The following is a 19685-nucleotide window of genomic DNA, read 5'->3' as shown; positions in this document are numbered from 1 at the left end:
GGGGCAGGACCGCTGCCCCCCGCCGCACCCTGAGGGGCTGTCTTCACCCAAAAACTAATCTGCAAGCACTTGAAGAGCCGCCTGAAGAGCGGCAGCAAAGGAAACCTTCTAGTCATCCCCTGTTGCTAACCCCCTGGAAGCCCTGATCCTCTGACCTCAGAACCCCCTCGGCTCAGGAGGAACAGACTTCAGCCCCCAGGCCTCTGCCTGCCGGACGATCGTTGGTGGAGCCCTTCAGATCAAGAGGCCACTCGCTGCCCCGAATGCCCAGAGCCTTGATAATCGCAGGAGCTTTCTTAGAAAAGGGACTGGGGGGGGGGCGCCTGGGTGGCTTAGTCGGTTAAGCGTCCGACTTTCGCTTAGGTCATGATCTCGCGGTTCGTGGGTTCGAGCCCCGCGTCGGGCTCTGTGCTGACTGCCAGCTCAGAGCCTGGAGCCTGTTTCAGTCTGTGTCTCCCTCTCTCTCTGACCCTCCCCTGCTCATGCTGTCTATCTCTCTCCTAGAAATAAAAAATTAAAAAAAAAAAAGATTTAAAAAAAAGAAAAGGGACTGGGGGTGAGAGCAGCAGACCCTTAGGTAATAATACTCCTCCGGATCACACAAGATGCCCTGGGGGCTCCACTGTGGAGAAAAAAATCATGTCTTTTTACTGGCTCTTTCCTTCTTGCCAGATACATGTTATAGGAAGAAGCATGTTCAGGGAGCCGCCCCGTGTCTTCCAAACACACTTGCATACACACACACCCACACATGCGCGTGCATGCACACACACACACACACACACACACACACACGGGTGCTTGCAGGTCGGGGCCTGCTGAAGATTTTCCAAAAGAAGTCAATTTTAAAATCCCAAAACTATTGCCTCTGAATCATTCGGGTCCTGTTCTCCGAGGTGGGGACTGGGCTGGGCCTCTGTGCCCCGAAGGCTGTCTCGAGAGCCCCAGCTTCCGCGATGTTCTCTCAAGACCCGAGAGCTGGCCCGCCGCCCCGTGCACTCCTGCCAGTGCCCCTAGGACTCCGTCTGTGGCGGGGCCGGCACAGCACTCATCAGCCCGCGTCCCTGAGCCGGTGTGGGCGCGGCTGACGAGAGGGGGAGGGACCCTAGTTCTTACCCACAGGGGACTTGTGAGCCACAGAGAAGGGCCCGAACAGCACAGCCAAGCGCGCTGAGCACCGGGAGGCCCGGCTGAGACGCGTCTCCCTCCAGGGCAGGTCTGCTGACATGGGGCAGGGGGACCCCCACGAGGCCGGGTCCAGGGCAGGGACGGCGCGGGAGAGCTCCAGGCTCTCGGCCTGCAGGCTGCCTCCCGCAGCCCGGCCATCAGACCCCCAGCCTGGAGGCCTGAGAGGGAGAGGACGCCACCAGCTTCCGGAGGAAGCCCCCCGCAGGACTGGGGTGCTCCGAGGCACCTGCCGGGCCCCCTATCAGAAGGACGAGTGAGGCTTTGTAACTGCCCACCTGGGGGGGCTGTGTTGGGATCTGGGGCCCTGTGTGTGTGTGTGTGTGTGTGTGTGTCGGGTTGGGGGGCAGGGGCCCGAGGCGCTGGCGGGCGGGGAGCAGCCACAGGCAGCCAGCCTCCCGTAGCACCCTGGGCCCAGCTGTGGCCACACGGAAACGGGACCTGGACCGTCCTCTGGGGCCAGCGCCTGAGGACGGCCTGTCAGCCCCTGTAGGGCCGGCCACGGGCCAGGGGTTCTGGTGGCAGACGCTGCCCCTTCCTCCCCAGAGTCCGAGGACCAGGGAAGAGACCTACGAAGTGACACTGAGGACGCCCGCTGGTAAGGGGTCTTTGTCCAGCAGGGGTGTTTTCAGAGACTTGAGGGCACAGGAGACAGCGGGGGTGGGGGGTGCGGCCCCGGGGTCGACGCTTGGACCCAAAGGAGGCCTGAGTGTCCCGAGAAGACCCCAAGGGCTCGGGTGGGAGGGGTGCCAAGGCCGCAAGCCGCACGCCCGCTGCACCCGCTTCCCCGGGCAGCCCCCAACTGGCCACGGCCGGGAGCCTCGGAGCTGATGCCTGTCTTAGCAGACGTTCCCAGGCGACTCTCCAGGCCGCTGGCCGCACCACAGGCCTCGCTGTTTGGGGAAGGTCTGGATGTGCAGCCCCACTGTGGGCCGACCGCCCCCCGCCCCCCTGCACCACCATCACGGCCCTAGAACCTGCCTGGTGCAGCCCTGCCTGCTCCTGGGTGCCCGGGGCCGGACCCGTCTGCCCTGGCCTCCGCCCACCCCCAGGCAGGAGGCAGGCCCTGCGCGCCCCGTCCCTCCCTGTCCCTCCGCGGCCCAGAGCCGCCCCACACCCAGGCTGACCCACCGCCTCCTCTGCAGTCAGGCGGACCCAGAGGAGGACAAACAGGACAAGCGTGAGGGCGCCCCGGGAAAGCTGGAGCCTGACGGCGGAAGGACGGGGCCGGCGGTGACGAGGGGCCACCCGGAGGCCGGTGGCGGGAGCGGGAGGGCTGGCCGGGCACGCCCGGGGTGTGCGCGCGGTGCCGCGCCCTCCGCTCCTGCTGTTGCTCACTCGTCTGTTGTCTTCTGCAGGAAGAGGAGCTGGAGTCCGGAAAGCTGGATGAGCCTTTGGGAAGAGAGGCAAGAGCACTTGACTTTGTCAGACAGGAGGGCTGTCAGGCGCGGCCCCGTGGGACCACGAGCCGGCTGTGGACACGTGGTCCCGGGGTCACCTTGGCGGGACCACGCTGTAGGCTGAACCAAGAGCCTTTGGGTCAAGCTCTGTGCTCCTGGCTGATGCTGGGCACCCCTCTTCCCAAAGCATCTGCCTGAGTCACTGGGGGCCTGGCGGGAGGTGGCCGTGGAAAGCTTAGCCTTGAACCGCCCCCCGTGCCCTGCCGTGATGCGCTGGCCAGACACCCATCTGTGCTGGGGCAGGGATTCCCACCGGCCACGTTCCGAGGGAAGAAGGTGCTCATTCCCCTTCCCAATCCATGTGGGAGGGAGAAGGAGCCAGACCCATTTTACCAGGACCTAGGACAGATGGCCCCTGGGGTTCCCAGAGCTCACCCACAAACACGTGTGGGGTTCACTGAAGTGCTACCATTGGAAACCCATTCTGGGCCGAGCTGCTCCCACGCCTCAGTGTGAGTCCTCACCAGTGCGGGGCAGAGAGGGCCCCCCGAGGGTTAGGGGGCAGCGTGCGTTTCTGCGAGGGTGTGGAGGGGCTGCCCCAGCCCTGGGCAGCCTGGTGACCCACAGCCCTGGTTCTCAGATGGTGAAGCCGGGGGAGAACTGGGGTCTCAGGGACCTGAGGGGGTGAGTAGGGAGAGATGCGCGGTGGAGTCCCTCCCCTCCCCTCTGCCAGCGCTGGCCACGCACACCTTCCAGTCACACCGCCGACCGCGCTCTGCCCAGCTACTCGGAGCCCCCATGGAGCACAGCCACTCTCTGGTGGTCCCTGCTGCACCAGGGCCCGGAGCCCCCTGCGCCTCCCGGGAGGCTGCCTCCCCTCTGCGGCCACCTGAGCCCGCCAGCCACTTCTCTTTGGTTTCCATCCACAGAAACCATCTGTGTTTGTGGAGATTGATCTGGGAGACCGTGCCGAGGAGGTAAAGGCCCTCAGACGACAGAGCCCGGCCACCTGCTGGGAACACTGCACTCAGGGCCCCCGAGGCCCGTCCAGGGAATGCGCCCCACGTGCATGTGCTGGAGGCTGAGGCAGAGGCAGGGGCCCCAAAGCCTCCCTGGCCTCCTCCTTATCCTCCAACCTGCACGCATTCCGGCATCACCAGAGACTCGAGGGCCGAGGCGCACCCTCAGGGTCCCCCGGGCCCTAAGAACCTCTCAGGGACCATGCTGGGGTGTGGCCTAAAGGACTCAGAGACCTAGTCTCCACATCTGGCTCTGCCAGTAAATACTCAAGTCACCGAACCTCTCAGTTCTTCTGTGTCTCGTTTGTAAAATGAGGATCTTAGTAGCACCCACACCCCAGGATGGTTCTATAAAGCTCTCAGCATAGTAGCTGTGTCCAGAAAGCCTCAGTACCAGGGATCACCACCTCCACCACCGCCATCACCACCTCCACCACCACCATCACCACCTCCGCCACCGCCACCATCACCACCTCCGCCACCGCCCATCGCCTCCACCACCACCATCATCCCCATTGTCATGTATCATTTTCTGTAAGATGAAGGGGTTGACGGACGGCTTGTCTGGACCCAGCCAACAAAACTGTCCTGGGATGACCCCGTTCCCCAGCTGTAGCAGGCAGCTGCCTTGGGAAGATTTTTGAAGCTCTTTCATATTAAACTCCTACCTGGGGACTGTTTTTTTTTTATTGCATCTTCCATCCCTTTCCCTCCGAACACACAGCACAGTGAAGAATGCTGGTTAGTAACTACCCACAAGGTGTCTTGGGGGCACCGCAGGTTTTAAAGACTCAAAGAAAGTCATCCAGTGGCAGGGTTGGGATTGCAGTCCAGAAGTCACAGTGGTCCACATCCAGGGCACAGTTCCTTGGTCAGGGTTCCCTAACTGGCAATTTTGACCTCACGGTGCCCAAACTCATGGGAAGATGCTCAGTGCCCGCGAGGCCCCAGGCCTCCATGTGACCCTCGGACAGGCCCAACAGCTCTGGCCCCGGTGGCTGTGGTGACTCCCTCCCCGTGTCCCCTAAACTGCTGATGCCACTTCCCACAGGTGGTCACAAGCACCATGAAAGAAGAGAAGCGGTCTCAGATGGACACGGGGGATTTATCAGAAGACGAGTGAGTGATGCTTATGGGTCTGCACATGGGGAAGGGGGGTTCCCCTCCACCACGGTGTCTGGCGGGCCCACCGAACCTCCATCAGCCTGGGCAGAGCCCGCTGCCGCCTTTCCCCTCTCCTGTGTGCGTAGAGCCCCAAGCAGAGGTGAGCAGTGGGACTCAGGGATGACCCTTACCCTGTGCCCCCTCACCCCACAGCCATACCCACTCTCCCCATCCCATCAGCCAACAGCTTGGCCGGACTGTGAGGTGGGAGAGGTGGGGGTAAGCGGAGGTGAGCGGGAAGTGCTGCTGGGTGGGTCCTTCCAGCTCCTCATTTGGGGCTTTGGCTGCAGGAGTAGCTGGGAGGCAGGACCCAACACCTGGCTGCGTCCCCGCAAAGCAGGCCAAACCCCAGGGCTGGGGTTCAAGGCACATTTGTCTTGACCACTGACACCCTCTTAGGGTAGAGACGGATGGGGCCAGCCAACCCCCATGAGGTCCTGAGGCCGTAACGGGTGCTGGGTCGGCTGCTCTCTCACCCAAGGGCCCATGGATCTATTATTTTTTTATTTAAAAAATGTTTTAATGTTTATTGTTGAGGGCAGAGGGGAAGGGCAGAGAGAGGGAGGGATGGAGAATCCCAAGCAAGCTCTGCCCTGTCAGCACAGAGCCCGACGTGGGGCTGGAACCCACGAACAGTGAGATCATGGCCTGACCCAAAATCAATAGACAGACGTTCAGCCGACTGAGCCCCCAGGTGCCCCTATTTTATTTTAAACAATACAGAGAAACGCTAAGGAGAAAATAGCAACTTATCCAACTTCCTACTTCTTGGAATTAACACCTATATATCTTGGCTTATTTGCTCAAACATTTTTTTAAAAAAATCTCTGATACAGATATTTAGATACAAAGCAAATTCTGTTGTAAAACTGGTACTCGGTCCTTCTCAGCAACTGGCCCCGTGAAGAACAGCTCTGCTAAAGGACAGGCTCTGAGGCCCCCAGACCCCCCCGGGAGCAGGGGCAGGGAGGGCAGCACAGGGGCACGCGGCCCCCCTCCGGGAGCAGGGGCAGGGAGGGGAGGGCAGCACAGGGGCACGCGGGGCCCCCCCCGGGAGCAGGGGCAGGGAGGGCAGCACAGGGCACGCGGGGCCCCCCCCGGGAGCAGGGGCAGGGAGGGGAGGGCAGCACAGGGGCACGCGGGGCCCCCCCTGGGAGCAGGGGCAGGGAGGGCAGCACAGGGACACGCGGCACCCCCTGGGAGCAGGGGCAGGGAGGGCAGCACAGGGCACGCGGGCCCCCCCTGGGAGCAGGGAGGGCAGCACCCCTGCACCGGCGCCCTCCTTGGCGTCAACAGCTTTGAGCGTGCATAGCCCCGAAGCCTTTGCTCACTTGGGGAGTCGTTTTTACATGACCTTTCCCCCTGCCGTGGGTGTTCTGTGAGGAAGGGTCAGACGGCCCCAGGTCCCTGCCCGGCTCCACTCACGTGGAGGTCCCTGCGTTTGCTGTCGGAGTGGCCCTGTCACACTTCCAAATCTAGGCTGGAAAGAGAAGAGTCCCTCGAAGCAGGCCGTTGTGTTCCTCGTAGTCTCTTAAAGGACTTGGCGACAGATTCAGCCGCACTGGGTGCAGCGCGGTGGCTTTACTTGCTGCCCTCCCCCCGCCCGCAGGCCGGACAATCCCAAGTCCGCCTCGCGTCTCCGCTCCCCGCCGGCGGACTCAGCTGCCCAGCAAGCCCCGGCCAGCACATAAGAACCAAGCCTTGGGTGTGGGGGGAGGGGACCGCTGGCGGGTGGCAGGGGGGTCTGTGGGGGGCCCTCCGNGGAGCCCGCGGGTGAGCCGCTGCTTGCTGCCCGCTGGGACGCTTTGGCCCCGAACTGGGGTCTCTGCAAAGGGAAGGGGTGCGGCTGACTCGTCCCAGAGGCAGCCTCGGTTGGAAGAGGAGACCCAGAGACCACCCCACAGTGAATGGGCAGGGGTAGGCGTGGCAACTCCTGGACACAGCCTGGCTTTGGGGCCGAGAGAGAGCGCTTTGGCTCGGCTGGTCTTTGAGGTCTTTCACGTTCAAGGGGCCCCTTCTGGCTCGGGCCTCCCAGCGCAGAGGACAAAGGCACCGGGTGGGCTGGAGGCAGCTGGTGGCAAGCCCAGTTCTGGCCAGGAGTCTGGCTGTGTGTGCCCTGGGAAACCCTGGGCCCCCTGGACTTGATGGGGGGGCATGCAACTGGGGCGCAGGGGCGCTGCCTGTGGCCCCGGGCTCTGAGCTTGGTGGGGGTGCCTGTCTCTCCCCGCTCGGCCCCTAGGACCAGGACCAGCTGGGTGTGCTGCATCCCCTACCCCACCAGAAGGAAGGCCAAGGACAGTGTGTAACAGCCCTGGACAAGGTAGTTCTCACCAGGATGGGGCTGGCGGCCGAGGGGGCATCCAGAGGGGACAGGAAGCAGAAGAGAGGGGACTGGGCTGCTCCCCTGATCTCTCAACCTCCTCGGTCCTGCAAAGACCTGGGAGGGAAGGACGGGGGCGCCAACGAGAAGCTCTAAGAAACATCACTTGAACCATTTCAGGGCGCTGATGACCACCCAGGTGTGAGCCACTGACTTGCTGGGTGAGCAATGACACCATCTTTTAAAAAGACACAATAAAGCGTGAACGGAAGGGGTTCTCTCTCTCTGGCGCCTGCTGGGGGATCCCTGTGTCTTCCTTCCATGCATCTCGTTCCCTGAAATGTAACTGGGGGGGTGAGCTCAGTGACAGATGGCTGACCCCCCCCCCCAGTCACATGTACATGACGGTGGCCGTGACCATGCAGCCCTAGACTTGGCTCCAGATGCATCTGAGGGGTCCAAGCCCCAACATGAGGGGCCCGAGGTGGGGTAGGCATTCCCTGAGGGCCTGGAGGTGAGCTTTGCCAGAGGGAGACCATCTCTGCAGCCGGAAGCCTGACTCGGGCCCTGCTGCCTCACCGTGGCTCCGGCTCCAGGAGCAGGTGTTTACAGGGGGAGGGGAGGGCGGGCGCAGAGGGAGGCTGGACAAGGGGCTTGCGTTCCCACGCTCAGTCACCCAGGTCTCAGCAAACTGCCACAGGCCAAGTGGGCAAAGAATTTCAATTTCATGTGGTCGACCCATGACTGAGAACCCTGCACATGCACTTGCTCACTCACACGCATGCACACTCGCACACACATGTACACACACAAGTGCACATTGGGCATGTACGCATACACACCACGCATGCACATGTGCAGACACATGTGTGCACATTTACACGGGCATGCATAGTACCCACGTGGGCAGTCATACCCATGTGCACACACACACACATAACACAACCATGAGCGTGCAGGAGGGTGTGTGCCGGTGACAAGCAGCCTCTCTGAGGGGGGGAACATCTGGGCCCAGGGGTCAGAGGAGTCATATGGCGAGAGCCTCAAATGCCTGCTGTGGGCGCAGGTGGGTTGGGGCCTCATCCTCCGGCCGCATCTCCACCGACAGGGAGGCTCAGGGGCGGCTGAGATCTGGTCACGGAAACCGTTTCCCTGGCCAGGCATGCAGGGCTGTCACCTGACCGGATCACAGAAAGGCTGCCCTGCTGAGTGGTCCTGATGTGCCAGGTGTTCAGACGTGCGATACACAGAGGACCTCACACACCTCGGAGCCTGGGGCCCCTGCCGCCGGACAATATGTGGAACAAGTACTCTGCGCCTTAGCCCCCAAACAGACGGCCCCTGTCCCTGCCCAGCCCTCACTGCTGCCAGCAGCTAGAAGGGTACCTAGGAAGCTTCTGGAGAGACAGCTGGTCTGCCCATTGGCCAGGATGGGAGGAGCAGGCCTCAGCGCCAGGGCCGTGCGACAGAGCAGCACCCACCACAGAAGTTCTCGGCCACAGGCCCTGGGGGCTCCTGGCCGTGTACCCCGCTATCTGTCTGTTGTCTGTCCCTTGTCATTGCATGTGGCTGCTGGCCTCTCGGGGCCTGGAGAGCAGGGACACCCCACCTGTGCTTGGTTGTGGCCTTTCCCTGTTTTAGGCTATAAATTCTCCCAAATCAGATGCACGTTTAACTTTTCATGGGGCCTTTGAACCCCATAGTTGGAGGTACTTCTGTTCCACATCATCTGGGGGTGGGTATCTGAGGGGGGCCAGTCCAGGGCAGGCCTGGGGGGACCCCAGGGGCATGGCTTGCAGGTGTGGTGGTTTTGGCTCCGGCGTCCTGCTCCCACAGAAAGGCCCTGAGCTGAGGCCAGGGGTGGCCCTCATAGGAGGGGACAGAGCTCCAAGCACGCCAGCTGGCCCAGCCGCACCCCTGCCCCCACAGAGGCTTCCACGGAGGAGGTGTGGCCCGTGGGGTAAGAGCCTCAGGTCCCTGCAGAGAAGTGCGCCAGTCACGGGGGTGGGAGGGGTGAGGCGGTCTGGACCCTGAGAGAGAGCAGACCGTTGAGCGGATCTGTCCGCAGCAGTAGGGGCCTTTCACTGCGGGCGACACAGCTTGCTGGATGGCAGGGGGGAGGCCACAGTCTCCCGGCTGCGCCCTGGGCCGCCATCTGCGGGCAGCGGGGAGCTGCATCCACCCTGTCCCCGCTCTGGGAGGCCCGGCCGGTGGTGAGGGCGGGACAGGACGCCCCCTGTGTGCACAGTGAGATGGCCCTGGAAACACGGGGTGGATGAACAAGTCTTCTGAGCTGCCTGCGAAGCCTCTCCTGGCCTCCCCCTGCTCAGAGGCCCCCTGGGCCTCCGGGTCCCCAGGTGCCCCGCCTCAGCCTGCCCGGGGGGCGGGGGGGGCCTGATGCAGGCTCACTGGTGGCATTTTCTGCCACAAACAGGCTTGGCCAGTGGCCCCAGGCGGTGGCCCCTGTCATCCCTGGCCGCAGGCCTGACCTGGTTCCTCCCTCGGCCACCGGCGCCCACCTACTCAGACCCCTGTAAGCGAGAGAGGCTTACAGACCCGGGGGGGGGGGGGCAGCGCTGGGCCGCATCCGCCCCCACACCTCTGATGGGGCCACACTAGCTGCACAGGCCCTTCCTGCGCCCCACGCCCCCCGCATTCCCCAGCCCACAGTGTCACCCCCAGATCCAACACGCCTCCTCCTTGTGGGCAACGTGGGAGTTAACAGAAAGCATTTAGCTTTTCTTCTCGTTACTTGCAGACCCTCAGTGTCTGTCTCTCAAGCAAGGGTGCCCTCTGTCTCTAGAGAGAGCTCAGCATGGAGACAGATGGGCAGCCAGATGTTCACAAGTCTGGCGTCACCCTGCACCCGCCTCTGTTTACAAGGTTTCACGTCACAGGCTCCTTTCCCAGCGCAGCCCTGAATGCTTATTGCTGAGCCCCGACCCTGACTGTTTGCTGAACACCTACTATGAGCCCCCCACCTCCAGGAGCTTCCGTCCCAGGGCGGCGGACAGCCCGCGGCCGACCAGGCATCTCCGCTCATCTACACGTCGCTCCGCAGAAGCGAACTGGTCACTTGGAGAAGCGACCCGCGGGGGGTCGGCGCCCCAGGGCCCGGGGCGCAGCAAGGGCCACCGCGACGTGGAAGCGGCGCGCGGTCCCGCAGCAGCAGAGCGCGGGCGTCTGCTCCGCACCAGGCCCCGGAAGCCCGTTTTTAAGTCCTTAATTCCAGAACGACCCACAAGCTGGGATCTATCCTCGGCCCCATTTGTAATTGAGGGTGGGGCGTGAAGGACCCCGGGGACGCCGGTCACAGCGGGGTCGCAGCGCCGCGCGCCCCCCTCCCGGCGCGACGGGCACTTCTCCCCCCGCCGCTCCCGGAACGCGACAGGCGCTTGCGCAGTGCGCCCCCTGGTGGCGCCTCACCAGCTCTGCCCTTCGGCGGGCAGGTCACCGCCACCGCCCAAGAGGCGGCGATGGCGAGTCGCTTCGTCACTATTAGAGAACTTTAACTCTCATTATTCACTAAAGGGGAGGTTGCAATGCAAATGCATTGTTGGCCATCATGTGTTCGGGGACAGGACTGGAGGCGTGACCCCGACACTGTGTGCTCTGGGGTCAAGTTCCCCTCGCAGGCCTTCCCTGCCCTCCCACCTCATGATGCAGGACCCTCCCAGCCCCGTCCCTGGCACCTCTGTTTAGAGCACCCTGGGTGCCTCCCGGGGCAGGACAATCCTTGGTTCACGTGGAAACGCATCCCGAACGGATCCTTCCCGCGATGACCTGGAATATCTCATTCCACAAAACAACAGGTGAAGCTCCCTCACAGTGCGGTCATCCTGAGGCCCTTTGTGAGGCCTGGTGCCACCAGGTGCCCCAGTCCCCTGCAGCGTGGGGACGTGGAGGGCCTGCTTTGGAGGACAGGAGCTTGCACGAGAGTCAGGGGCTGCTGCGGCCTTGGGAGGTGAGGAGCTTCCAGGGAGAGCAGACCACGAGCACCCAGGGCAGGCCCCAGCCTGGCAGAAGCGAAGGTGCTGGTGCCTGGAGCTCCCGCCTGCCCCCTGCGGCCTGCGGCCCCAAAACGCAGGCGCCTGAGACTCCAACCGAGGTGCCCTGGGAGGAGGGGGAGGCAGAGGGCAGCCTTGAAGGCAGAAGAGGGGGCATGGCTCTAATTAGGCTTAGGCTTCCCCAAGGCCTCCCCTCCATTTGTGTTGAGGGACAGGTTTTCAGGGAGGTGCAGTGTGCAGAAAGCAGCAGGTTTGCAGCCTGTCAACTCCTTTTGGGTCACACTGGGCTCAGCTGGGCCCAGGACCTGGCCACAGTGTGACGGTCTGTGACCAACGTGACATCTGCTGGGAGTGGGAGAGTGTGCCCTCTGGGATGCAGGGTTAGATGGATAGTGTTCCCACAAGGCCTTGAGACCCAGAGGGAGTGGGCAAGCCCATTATACAGATAAGAAAACTAAGGCCACAGTGGCAGGGAACACAGGTTCCAAAGGTGCCAAGTCCCCGTCCTGGTTCTGCCCCCGCCATGTCACCAAGCCGGTCCAGACACCCCGCTGGCCTCCAGTCCTCCATGTCAGTCACTGGGGACCCGGCGCAGGCAGGCTCCTCACGCCCCTCTCACAAGGGCGACAACCGGGCGCTCCCTCTGATCCCACAGCCGGTGGAACCCCCAGGGAGACAGCCTCGTCCCTCCCTGCCGGGTGTGTACCCCCTGGATTCGTCCCCCGGGAAGCTGCTCCCTGTGCCTCCTCGTCTGTCTAAACACCCCCACGCGAAGCGGCTCTGGGCACCATCACGTCGTATCTCAGTTGCTCCGGAGCAACCTCACTGCGGTCTGTCTTCCTGGACCTGAGCCTGGCAGACGGGCCCTCAGTGCCGCCCCGGGGCCGCTGCTGGCCGCCAGGTGTGGAGTCTCAGGAGGGATGGGGGCCTGTGCACTCGTGCCTTGAGTCACACTCCAAACACTTATCTTTCCTGTGTGACCCTGAGGAGCGCATTTCCCAGTCCCCACCCCCAGAGTCTGGGCAGGCCGGGGCACAGTTGCCGCCAGGAGGACCCCCACGCTGCAAATCTCCATCGTGGGGGATTGCTCAGGCCGACCACACACAGTACATGGGAAGGAGCCTTCTGGAAGTTCCCCAGGCCGGGCTGCAAAGCCAGCAGCCGGTCAGCGCTGCCTGCCCCTCTTGCCTGCCTGGCCGCCTCCATCTGGCCTCTGACTGCTGACATGGAGACGTGTACATGCTGTCCTGGTGCCGTTTCCTTCCTGATGTGGGACGGGGCCGCCGACCCCAGGAAACAGGTCTGAAGGAGGGGCTTGGACCCCCACCCCCCCGCCCCACTGTTTCCCTCAGCCTGAGGTTTCAGCTCTGGGCTGAAGGACAGGCTCCGCTCGGCACCCCTCCATTACAATCTGGGCTCCAGTCTCTGTTTGGCATGGTTTTCTACATAAATTATTGGGAAATGTGATTTCCCTGGTTCCTCAGACACACACGTGTCTGTTTCAGCCGCTGGTTTTGTTTGCAAAATGCAAGCCAAAGTCCAACTTTGAGACATGATGGCGTGGGGGCCACTGAAGCTCCCTGGCCGAGGGTTAGTGAGCAACGAGGGCTGGGAATGGAGGGGCTGAAGTGAAGCCCTCAGACACGGCGGGTGCTGGCCGAGCAGGTGGGGTGCAGGGCGAGCAGGGTCACTGGCCGGCCCACGACTATGACGGCCTCCCCAGGTCCAAAGCCTGCTGGCACCGGTCCCAAAGCACAAGGAGTCATCGCCGCACCCAGCGCAAGCCTCGCTGGAGGACGGAGGGGAAGGCTCGTGCCCAGCGTGGCTCACATCTGTTCTCTGCACAAAGGACTGAGCTCCAGCGGGTCTCCAGAGGTCAGGACAGAGCGCCCCCTCTCTCTGCTGAGACCTCCCCTTCCCACACACTGTCACCGTGTGGCAGCCAAGAGCGCGCAGTCCCAAAGCACTTCCTGATCTGACGCTGACGCATTGGCTGTCCTGCGATCCCACTCTGGCTCTAGCTGCGTGGACTCACACGGACCCTGCAGGCTACAGGCTCTGTCCCGCGAGGCTCCCTTGTTGCAGAGCGGCAGCTGCGAGCCCCCGGGGCTCCCGCACTCGGCGAGGCAGAGCCTGGTGAACCGCACCATCCAACAGTTTGTATCTTCATGGTGTAGGCACGATGGATCCAATTGCCAGCCACTGGGGATCGGGTCCAGCAGTAGCCTGGGGAACGAGGCCACGTTCCCCTGGCCAGGAGCCAGGAGTTCGGGTGGGAGAAAGGGGTGCTTGTGGAGAGCAAGTGACACTCTGCTTGCTCAGAAGGCTGCAGGGGTTTGGGGAACTCAGTGCTGGAGTCAGGACGGAGGGCACCACCTAAGCCAGCTTCTTCCGTTTCCCGTGGGAACGCGCTTCAGCTCTCACGCTTCTGTCAAGTTCATCCGTAAGGTCAATGCCAGAAACATTAAGTTCCAGGTTCTTTCTTGCCCCTCCCATCACCAGCCCCTCCCCCACAGCAGGTGCCTGGCCGTCGTCTGCAGGGTTTGCTTGTTCTTGAGGAAATCAGGGGAGCCCCTTTGGCAACGTGGTGCCTATGCCATCTGTCCAGCACTGGGTTTCCCACACCGGCTCTTCGGAATGATAAGAAGTGCCCTCAGGTCCCCCAGCGGGACGTGAAGACAGCCTGAGCCCTGCCCTAGAGAGCTTCCAGCGTGCCAGGGCTTGACGTGGGTTCCTGGAAAAGGCAGGGCGAGCAATCAGGGCTCACAGTCCGGAATTATGGGATAAGGAGCCAGGAAGGCACAAATCATGCCGCCGACTCCTGGGCCCTGCACAACACGTCCCGGGTCCCAGGCAGATGGTGCAGATGGCGTGGAGAGCTGACTCCCAGAGACAGTCCCCTGGGGGAGGGGAGGGAGCCAGGACCCTCCCAAAGGTGACTGCTGGCTGGCGGTACCCAAGGTGGCCTTACGTCTGGGTGTCAGACACCCCCACTGCCTGCTTCTTGTCCGGGGACCTGCTCCAGCCCCAGAGCGCCTCCCTCACAGGCCTGTGCAGTGGCAGCGTGAGACCCACATGCGGGAGCCCAGGGCCTTTCAGCACGTCTCTCAGAGTCCTGGCTCCCAGTCCGCATGCACGTGCCTTTCCCGGGCCCTCTTGGCTCCTTCTAGAATCTGTGCAAGCCCTCACTCATCCTGGGTCCCATCACCTTGGGTGAACAAACAGGTCTATCGGACTCTGAGCTCCCTGCTACCCAAGGAGCCATCTGCCAAACCTTGGTGACCACATGAGGCAGGGATAAAACCTCGGCCACCATCTGCCCTACTCCTGCTGGGGGCAGACAGTGTCGGAGCCCCACCCCATCTGGCTGGGGATTCGGGGTTCTCAGGGCCCCTTGGGGCTGCACCACGGACCCACCCTGGTTGGTGCTCTAGGCTCACGGGTCCCCGCCCAGCAAGCACCCCTGCTTTCTGCTTGCCCAGGGCTGTGGAGGGAGGAGTGTCCGGAGCATTAAGGGACAGGGCTTCCCATGCACCCTGCTCTGAGCACAGAGCCCTGCCCCTCGCGTCCAGCGGTTTCCTCACCTGTTCTTATGACTCAGTCAATCAGCAATGCCCTTGTCCTTCTCCAGAGAACCCACCCCCGCACCCACGCAAGTGCACACGTGGATGTGCACACACTGAGCAAGTGCACGCGTGGGTGTGCACACACACTCTAGTGTATGCATGGATGTGCACACAGGCAAGTGCACGTATAGATGCGCGCAGATGTGCACACACTGAGCGAGTGCACGTGTGGATATGCACACACTGAGCGAGTGCACACATGGATATGCACACTCTAAGCGAGTGCACTCGTGGATGTGCACACACTGAGTGAGTGCACGCATGGAGGTGCACGCACACGAGTGCACACATAGATGTGCACACACAGACCCCATCAGTGTCTGCCTGGCCTTGAGGTCTCTGCCCCTCGTCCTGCCTCTGCCCTGGCCTGGGGCGCACAGCCACAAAGCAGGCCCCCTGTTTTCACCAGAATAGCTCAGGGTGTTGCAGCCCTGGTGTCACTGAGGCCACCCAGCAGCCCGCTGGGGAAAGGGCACTGGGTATTATGGCTGATTAGCTCCCAGACAGCCCGGCTGCTGGATGATTTCTCAGCACGTGCCACCCCTCCCAGTGGACTTCCTACTGAAGGGCCCACAGATCTGGGAATTTCTGTGGGAATCACACTCTGGATTAAACTTCTTCCCAGACAGCGTGCAGCACAGCAGCCTCAGACACATACTGGCCACGCTGGGTGTTCATTCAGCACGGAGCCAGCGAGCCCGGCGACCTGACCCAGCTGAGCACCCGACCCAGCTGAGCACCCAGCAGTGACCATGTAACCCAGCTGATCCCAATAGCCAGCTGACCACCCTGCTCAGACCACCCCTTGGAACCGGCGGCCCCCTGGGAGAGGGCTCTGTCTATCATACGGGGTGGAGTGCGGCTCAGCACCCGGTGTTCAGGACGCCCATCTCAGAATGGGCCCGCCACACTGTGGACATGAGGACTGCCTGATCCTGTCTAAACTGTGGGAGCCACACGGATCCTGTGATCCCAGAGGGATGTGCGTGCCTTCCTTCCACGCTCCACACTCCTGAGATGCTCATTCTCTTGTGTGTTCACTGAGCACCTGCGGGGTCTCTGCCAGAGCGCCAGGCAGACTCCCGGGGAGGAGCTGGCCTGTGCGGCACCACGGCTTTTGTAAGGTAAAGTGGAAATGTCTTGGCGATGAGTGTCAAGTTCTGGGAGCATCTTCAACCTTGTGAGCATGTGCCCGTAATAAGCAGGTAGCAGTGGGCTTGCCCCCTGCACTCTGGGCCACTGTGCAGGGAACTGGACCCTAGGGATGAATTGTCCTCTGAGTATGGACTAGTCAGCAAATGTTGGGCTTGGGATGGTGCCCGTGGCTGTCCCCTGCGTTCTGCACTAGCTCTTGGCCTGTCCATGGACGGCACGGGGCTGACAAGCTACATAAATTTTCCGAAGTATGGAAGAGAGGGTCAAAGCAGACTCAAGATTCTAGATCTCTCAATAGATAAGTGGGTGAGCCCACAACTAAACATCACACAGATGAATCATCTATATTTTGCTTTATGTGAAACCAGCCTGGGGACCTTGACTTGGCAGGAGTTCATAGAAAGAAAATCCTATGGCTTTAGTGGACCACAAGTCACATGAGCCAGGTAGTATCTAGGCGAGGGCCACCTGCCTGCGGTCCCCACAGGGCCCTATCGCACACTGGAGGGCCCAGTCCCGTGCTGAAGGGTCACACCCAGCTCAAGCACATACACTATTAGCACAGTGAAAACTTAAACCCTCGGCCAGTGCTGGCCATCCGGAGGGCGCGTGGAGGGAGGTGGTGGGTGTCGAAGCAGCTGCAACCTGCCATGTGAGACACACCCGAGGACCCGGGCCTCCTCAGGCAGGCGCAGCGGGATGCTGGTGCCGCGGAAGCATCTGCTGTTTCGGGCTGCTTCGCTCTGCACTGCCAGGGTGGCAGCTGAGCCCAGCTCGGTGGAAGGAGCTTCCCTACACCAGAGCCTGAAACCTGACNCTTCGCTGTGAGGTCGGCTGCGAGCGCCGGTCAAGGTGGCTGTCTGCATGCAAAGTCTCGTGCTGAAGCCACGCGTCTTCTTGGGGCACAAATTCCGAGTCCTGGCAAACTCTCCACTCTGGTTGTAGCGCCTGGTGGCGGCTGTGCGGGCAGCGCTGGGGCTTCCCTGCTTCTACCTCCCACCGGCTCCCGCTGACGGAACGAAGGGGCATCCACGTGCTCACCCCTCCGCATGGGCTCAGGCACAGGCGTCTGTCCCCAGGCTGGCTTCACGTGTGTGGCTGCTGCCGGGTCCCTTCGTGGCCACGGAAGCGCCCCCATGCTGTGCCCTGTGTCCTTCAACAAGCTCTCACTTTTCTAATGAATTAAATTCGGGAGCATTTCTTGGTTTTCCAGCCCCGCAGGACAGTCCAGGCTCACCTTGAATTTCCCTGCCCCAGCAAGTGCTGAGCCAGCCGCCTCTCCAAGGACCTGGGTCCCACTCAAAAGTGAAAGTTCAAGGAGGAGATAAGATCGTAGGAGAGGGAGTCTGGGGGTCTCCGTCCGTTAAGCGTCCGGCTTTGGCTCAGGTCATGATCTCATAGTTCGTGGTTCAAGCCCCGCATCGGGCTCTGTGCTGACAGCCCAGAGCCTGGAGCTGCTTCAGATTCCGTGTCTCTCTCTCTGCCCCACCCCTGCTTGCTCGTGTGCGCCCTCTCACTCTCCCTCTCTCTTTCTCTCTCACTTTCTCTCAAAAATAAATAAACATTAAAAAATTAAATAAAAATTGATCGTAGGAGAAAACATCCTGACTGGGGACTTGGTGAGGGGCGGCGGCAAACCTCTCTCTCCAGGCCGGCCGGGGGGCACACAGGGTGCCCACAGCAGGAAGGGAAGGGAGGAACGGGGCAAAGTTCTCAAGTGCAGACAGTGCTGGGCCCAGCGTGTTCTCAGGCCACTGCGAGGGGCAAGCTGCCGTCTCCAGTTTCCTGGGAACGGCGGCGCGTCACCTGCGCGTTCAGACCAGGACGCACATCACTCCTGCGGGGGAGGAGCGTGTGCCCGGCGGAGGCAGCGCGGGCCTGGCGCCGGGACACCCTTCTTCTCTAAGGACGTGCCTGACTGGCGGAGTCCCAGCCCACGTTTTCTGAGAGAAAGTTGGAAAGAGGAGGGTCTTCTGCTTCGGGCAGCTTATCTGGGGGTTGGGGGCACCTGGAGCCGGCCTCGTTCTGTGCCCAGGAGCAGCTGTCCCTGCCCTGGACGGCCAGCACCTCCCAGGTCTCCAGGGTCTGTGGGTTGGGCCCAGACCCCTCGGCCTCACACACCGCGAGCCCTTCACAGGCCAGGCGGGAACCAGGAGGCGCCGGCTGGCAGAAAGTAGCTGTGCGTCTGGGCTGCGGCCCCTGCTGCGCGAGGGCTCCAGGCGGCTCTGGGGCCACCGGCTCCGCCCGGTTCTCACTGGCCGTCTGGGGCTGGCTCACGAGGTCTGCAGCACCCGCCCCCCCCACCCCTCTCTGCCCGGCGCCTGGTTTCTCTATGAGCCCAGCTGATCCCTTTTACCATGAGCTGCCTTGAACACTTTCAAGACTTCAGACCTGTGACCTACCTGGTCCTTGTGTAAAGCTCCAGATTCAGGTATTGTCGTTAGCTCTGTTTTGCAGATGACAGGCTGGCCACAGAGAGGTCAGTACACTGGCCCAAGACACACAGCACATCAAAAGGAACCTGGGACCCCAGGCCATGGGGTCACTCAGGGCCTGACCCCTCCCTCACTCTGGGGGCTAAGACTGGTATTTACGTCCATTTCACAGGTAAACAAACAACCAAGGCAGCCTCAAGGCTTCAGGCCCAGGATTCCCTCTGGCACGTCTCCACCCTTGTTCTGGGTAGCGAACCTGGGCACCCCTGTCCTGAAAGGTGACCCATCATGGCTCCGGGGGCACAGGGCAAGTTCAGGAAGGCTTCCCGCTGTGAGGGGAGCGGGGCCAGCCAGGCAAAGGCTACTTGGAAGAGGTGCTGCCAGCAGGGATGTTTGAGCCAAGACGTAGAGGCGTGTGCAGGTCCAGATGGGAGTGCGGAGGGCCCCGACCTCAGTGATGCCCGCAGAGAGCTCACCTCCCTCCAGACATCCATATCCTGTCCACGGACCTGTGGGCGTGTCCCCATCACTGGTAGAAGGGCTTGGAGGGTGGGGTGAAGGTAGGAGTCTTAGGTGAGAGATTGTCCCGGGTGGTGACCCCGGGGGCCTTGTGAGAGGGGCAGGCTGGCGAGAGACAGAGGGACACAGAAGACGCTGCCTGGGGCTTAGGGTTAGGGTTAGGGTTAGGGTTAGGGTTAGGGTTAGGGTTAGGGTTAGGAGACTCCAGATTTGTAGGACGACAGTGGGTGTTGTGTTCAGCTGGTAGGTCCACATACTATGTCACAGCAGGCCACAGGCCATCTCTGCGCAGCAGAAGCCGTCAGGTTACCCCCCGGTCGTGAGTCTGGGGCTCCTGCAGCAGACAGGCCTCAGGCACGGGCACTGTCACAAAAACAAGAGGGCAGAGCTTACCTGAGACTGCGTGGTGGGCAGGCACCGTGGCCGTGATGTGGGCCTGATTCCAGCTCTGGTCTTGGGGTGCCCACAGGGGCTGCCCACACCCTGTGTCGCTGCTCACCCCCTCTGGACCAGGCCCAGTGCGTGCACCTTGGTGACTTCCCACTTAGGAACCAGGCTTGCGCACCGGGCTGGCCCCTGCAGGACTCGCATTTCTTGGCTCCTAAGGGTATGTCTGCCTTTCCCTCACAGGGATCACACGCGATGGACCCTGCGTCTGCTGTCAGCTGGGGCCCGCACAACTCCGGGCCCTATGACAGAATGTGGCCTGTGTATTTCTCACAAGACTTTCGGGCTGTAGCACAGTTTACGGAGTCACTGCCTTTAGCAGACTCGTGGCTCAGAGCCCGGCAGGAAGCCGGCACGGTGTTCACCGCGGAGTCGGTGCAGCCCCCGTTCTGTGCCCGGCGTCCCGCC

General features: G+C 62.1%; 1 protein-coding gene across 2 annotated transcripts in view; it reads left to right on the top strand.

The window, feature by feature from the left end:
- The window catches only part of CUNH13orf46 (chromosome unknown C13orf46 homolog), a 9437-nt gene extending 2078 nt beyond the window's left edge, over positions 1-7359 (top strand). The window contains exons 2-8 of one of the 2 annotated variants that reach the window (XM_077754001.1): positions 1732-1783; positions 2331-2418; positions 2544-2591; positions 3515-3562; positions 4656-4723; positions 7008-7088; positions 7269-7359. In XM_077754001.1, the coding sequence (XP_077610127.1) occupies positions 1732-1783; positions 2331-2418; positions 2544-2591; positions 3515-3562; positions 4656-4723; positions 7008-7074 (371 nt within the window). In that variant the 3' untranslated portion in view covers positions 7075-7088; positions 7269-7359. Of the gene's footprint in view, positions 1-1731; positions 1784-2330; positions 2440-2543; positions 2592-3514; positions 3563-4655; positions 4724-7007; positions 7089-7268 lie in introns of both variants that reach the window. The other variant, XM_077754000.1, reaches the window with a different exon arrangement.
- The last annotated feature ends 12326 nt before the right edge of the window (positions 7360-19685 follow it).

This window comes from Crocuta crocuta, unplaced genomic scaffold (genome assembly GCF_008692635.1).
Source record: "Crocuta crocuta isolate KB4526 unplaced genomic scaffold, BGI_CrCroc_1.0 scaffold31, whole genome shotgun sequence".
NCBI classification, from domain to species: Eukaryota; Metazoa; Chordata; class Mammalia; order Carnivora; family Hyaenidae; genus Crocuta; species Crocuta crocuta.
The sequence above is the reverse complement of the archived record's forward strand: the minus strand, read 5'-3'. Positions and strand labels throughout refer to the sequence as shown.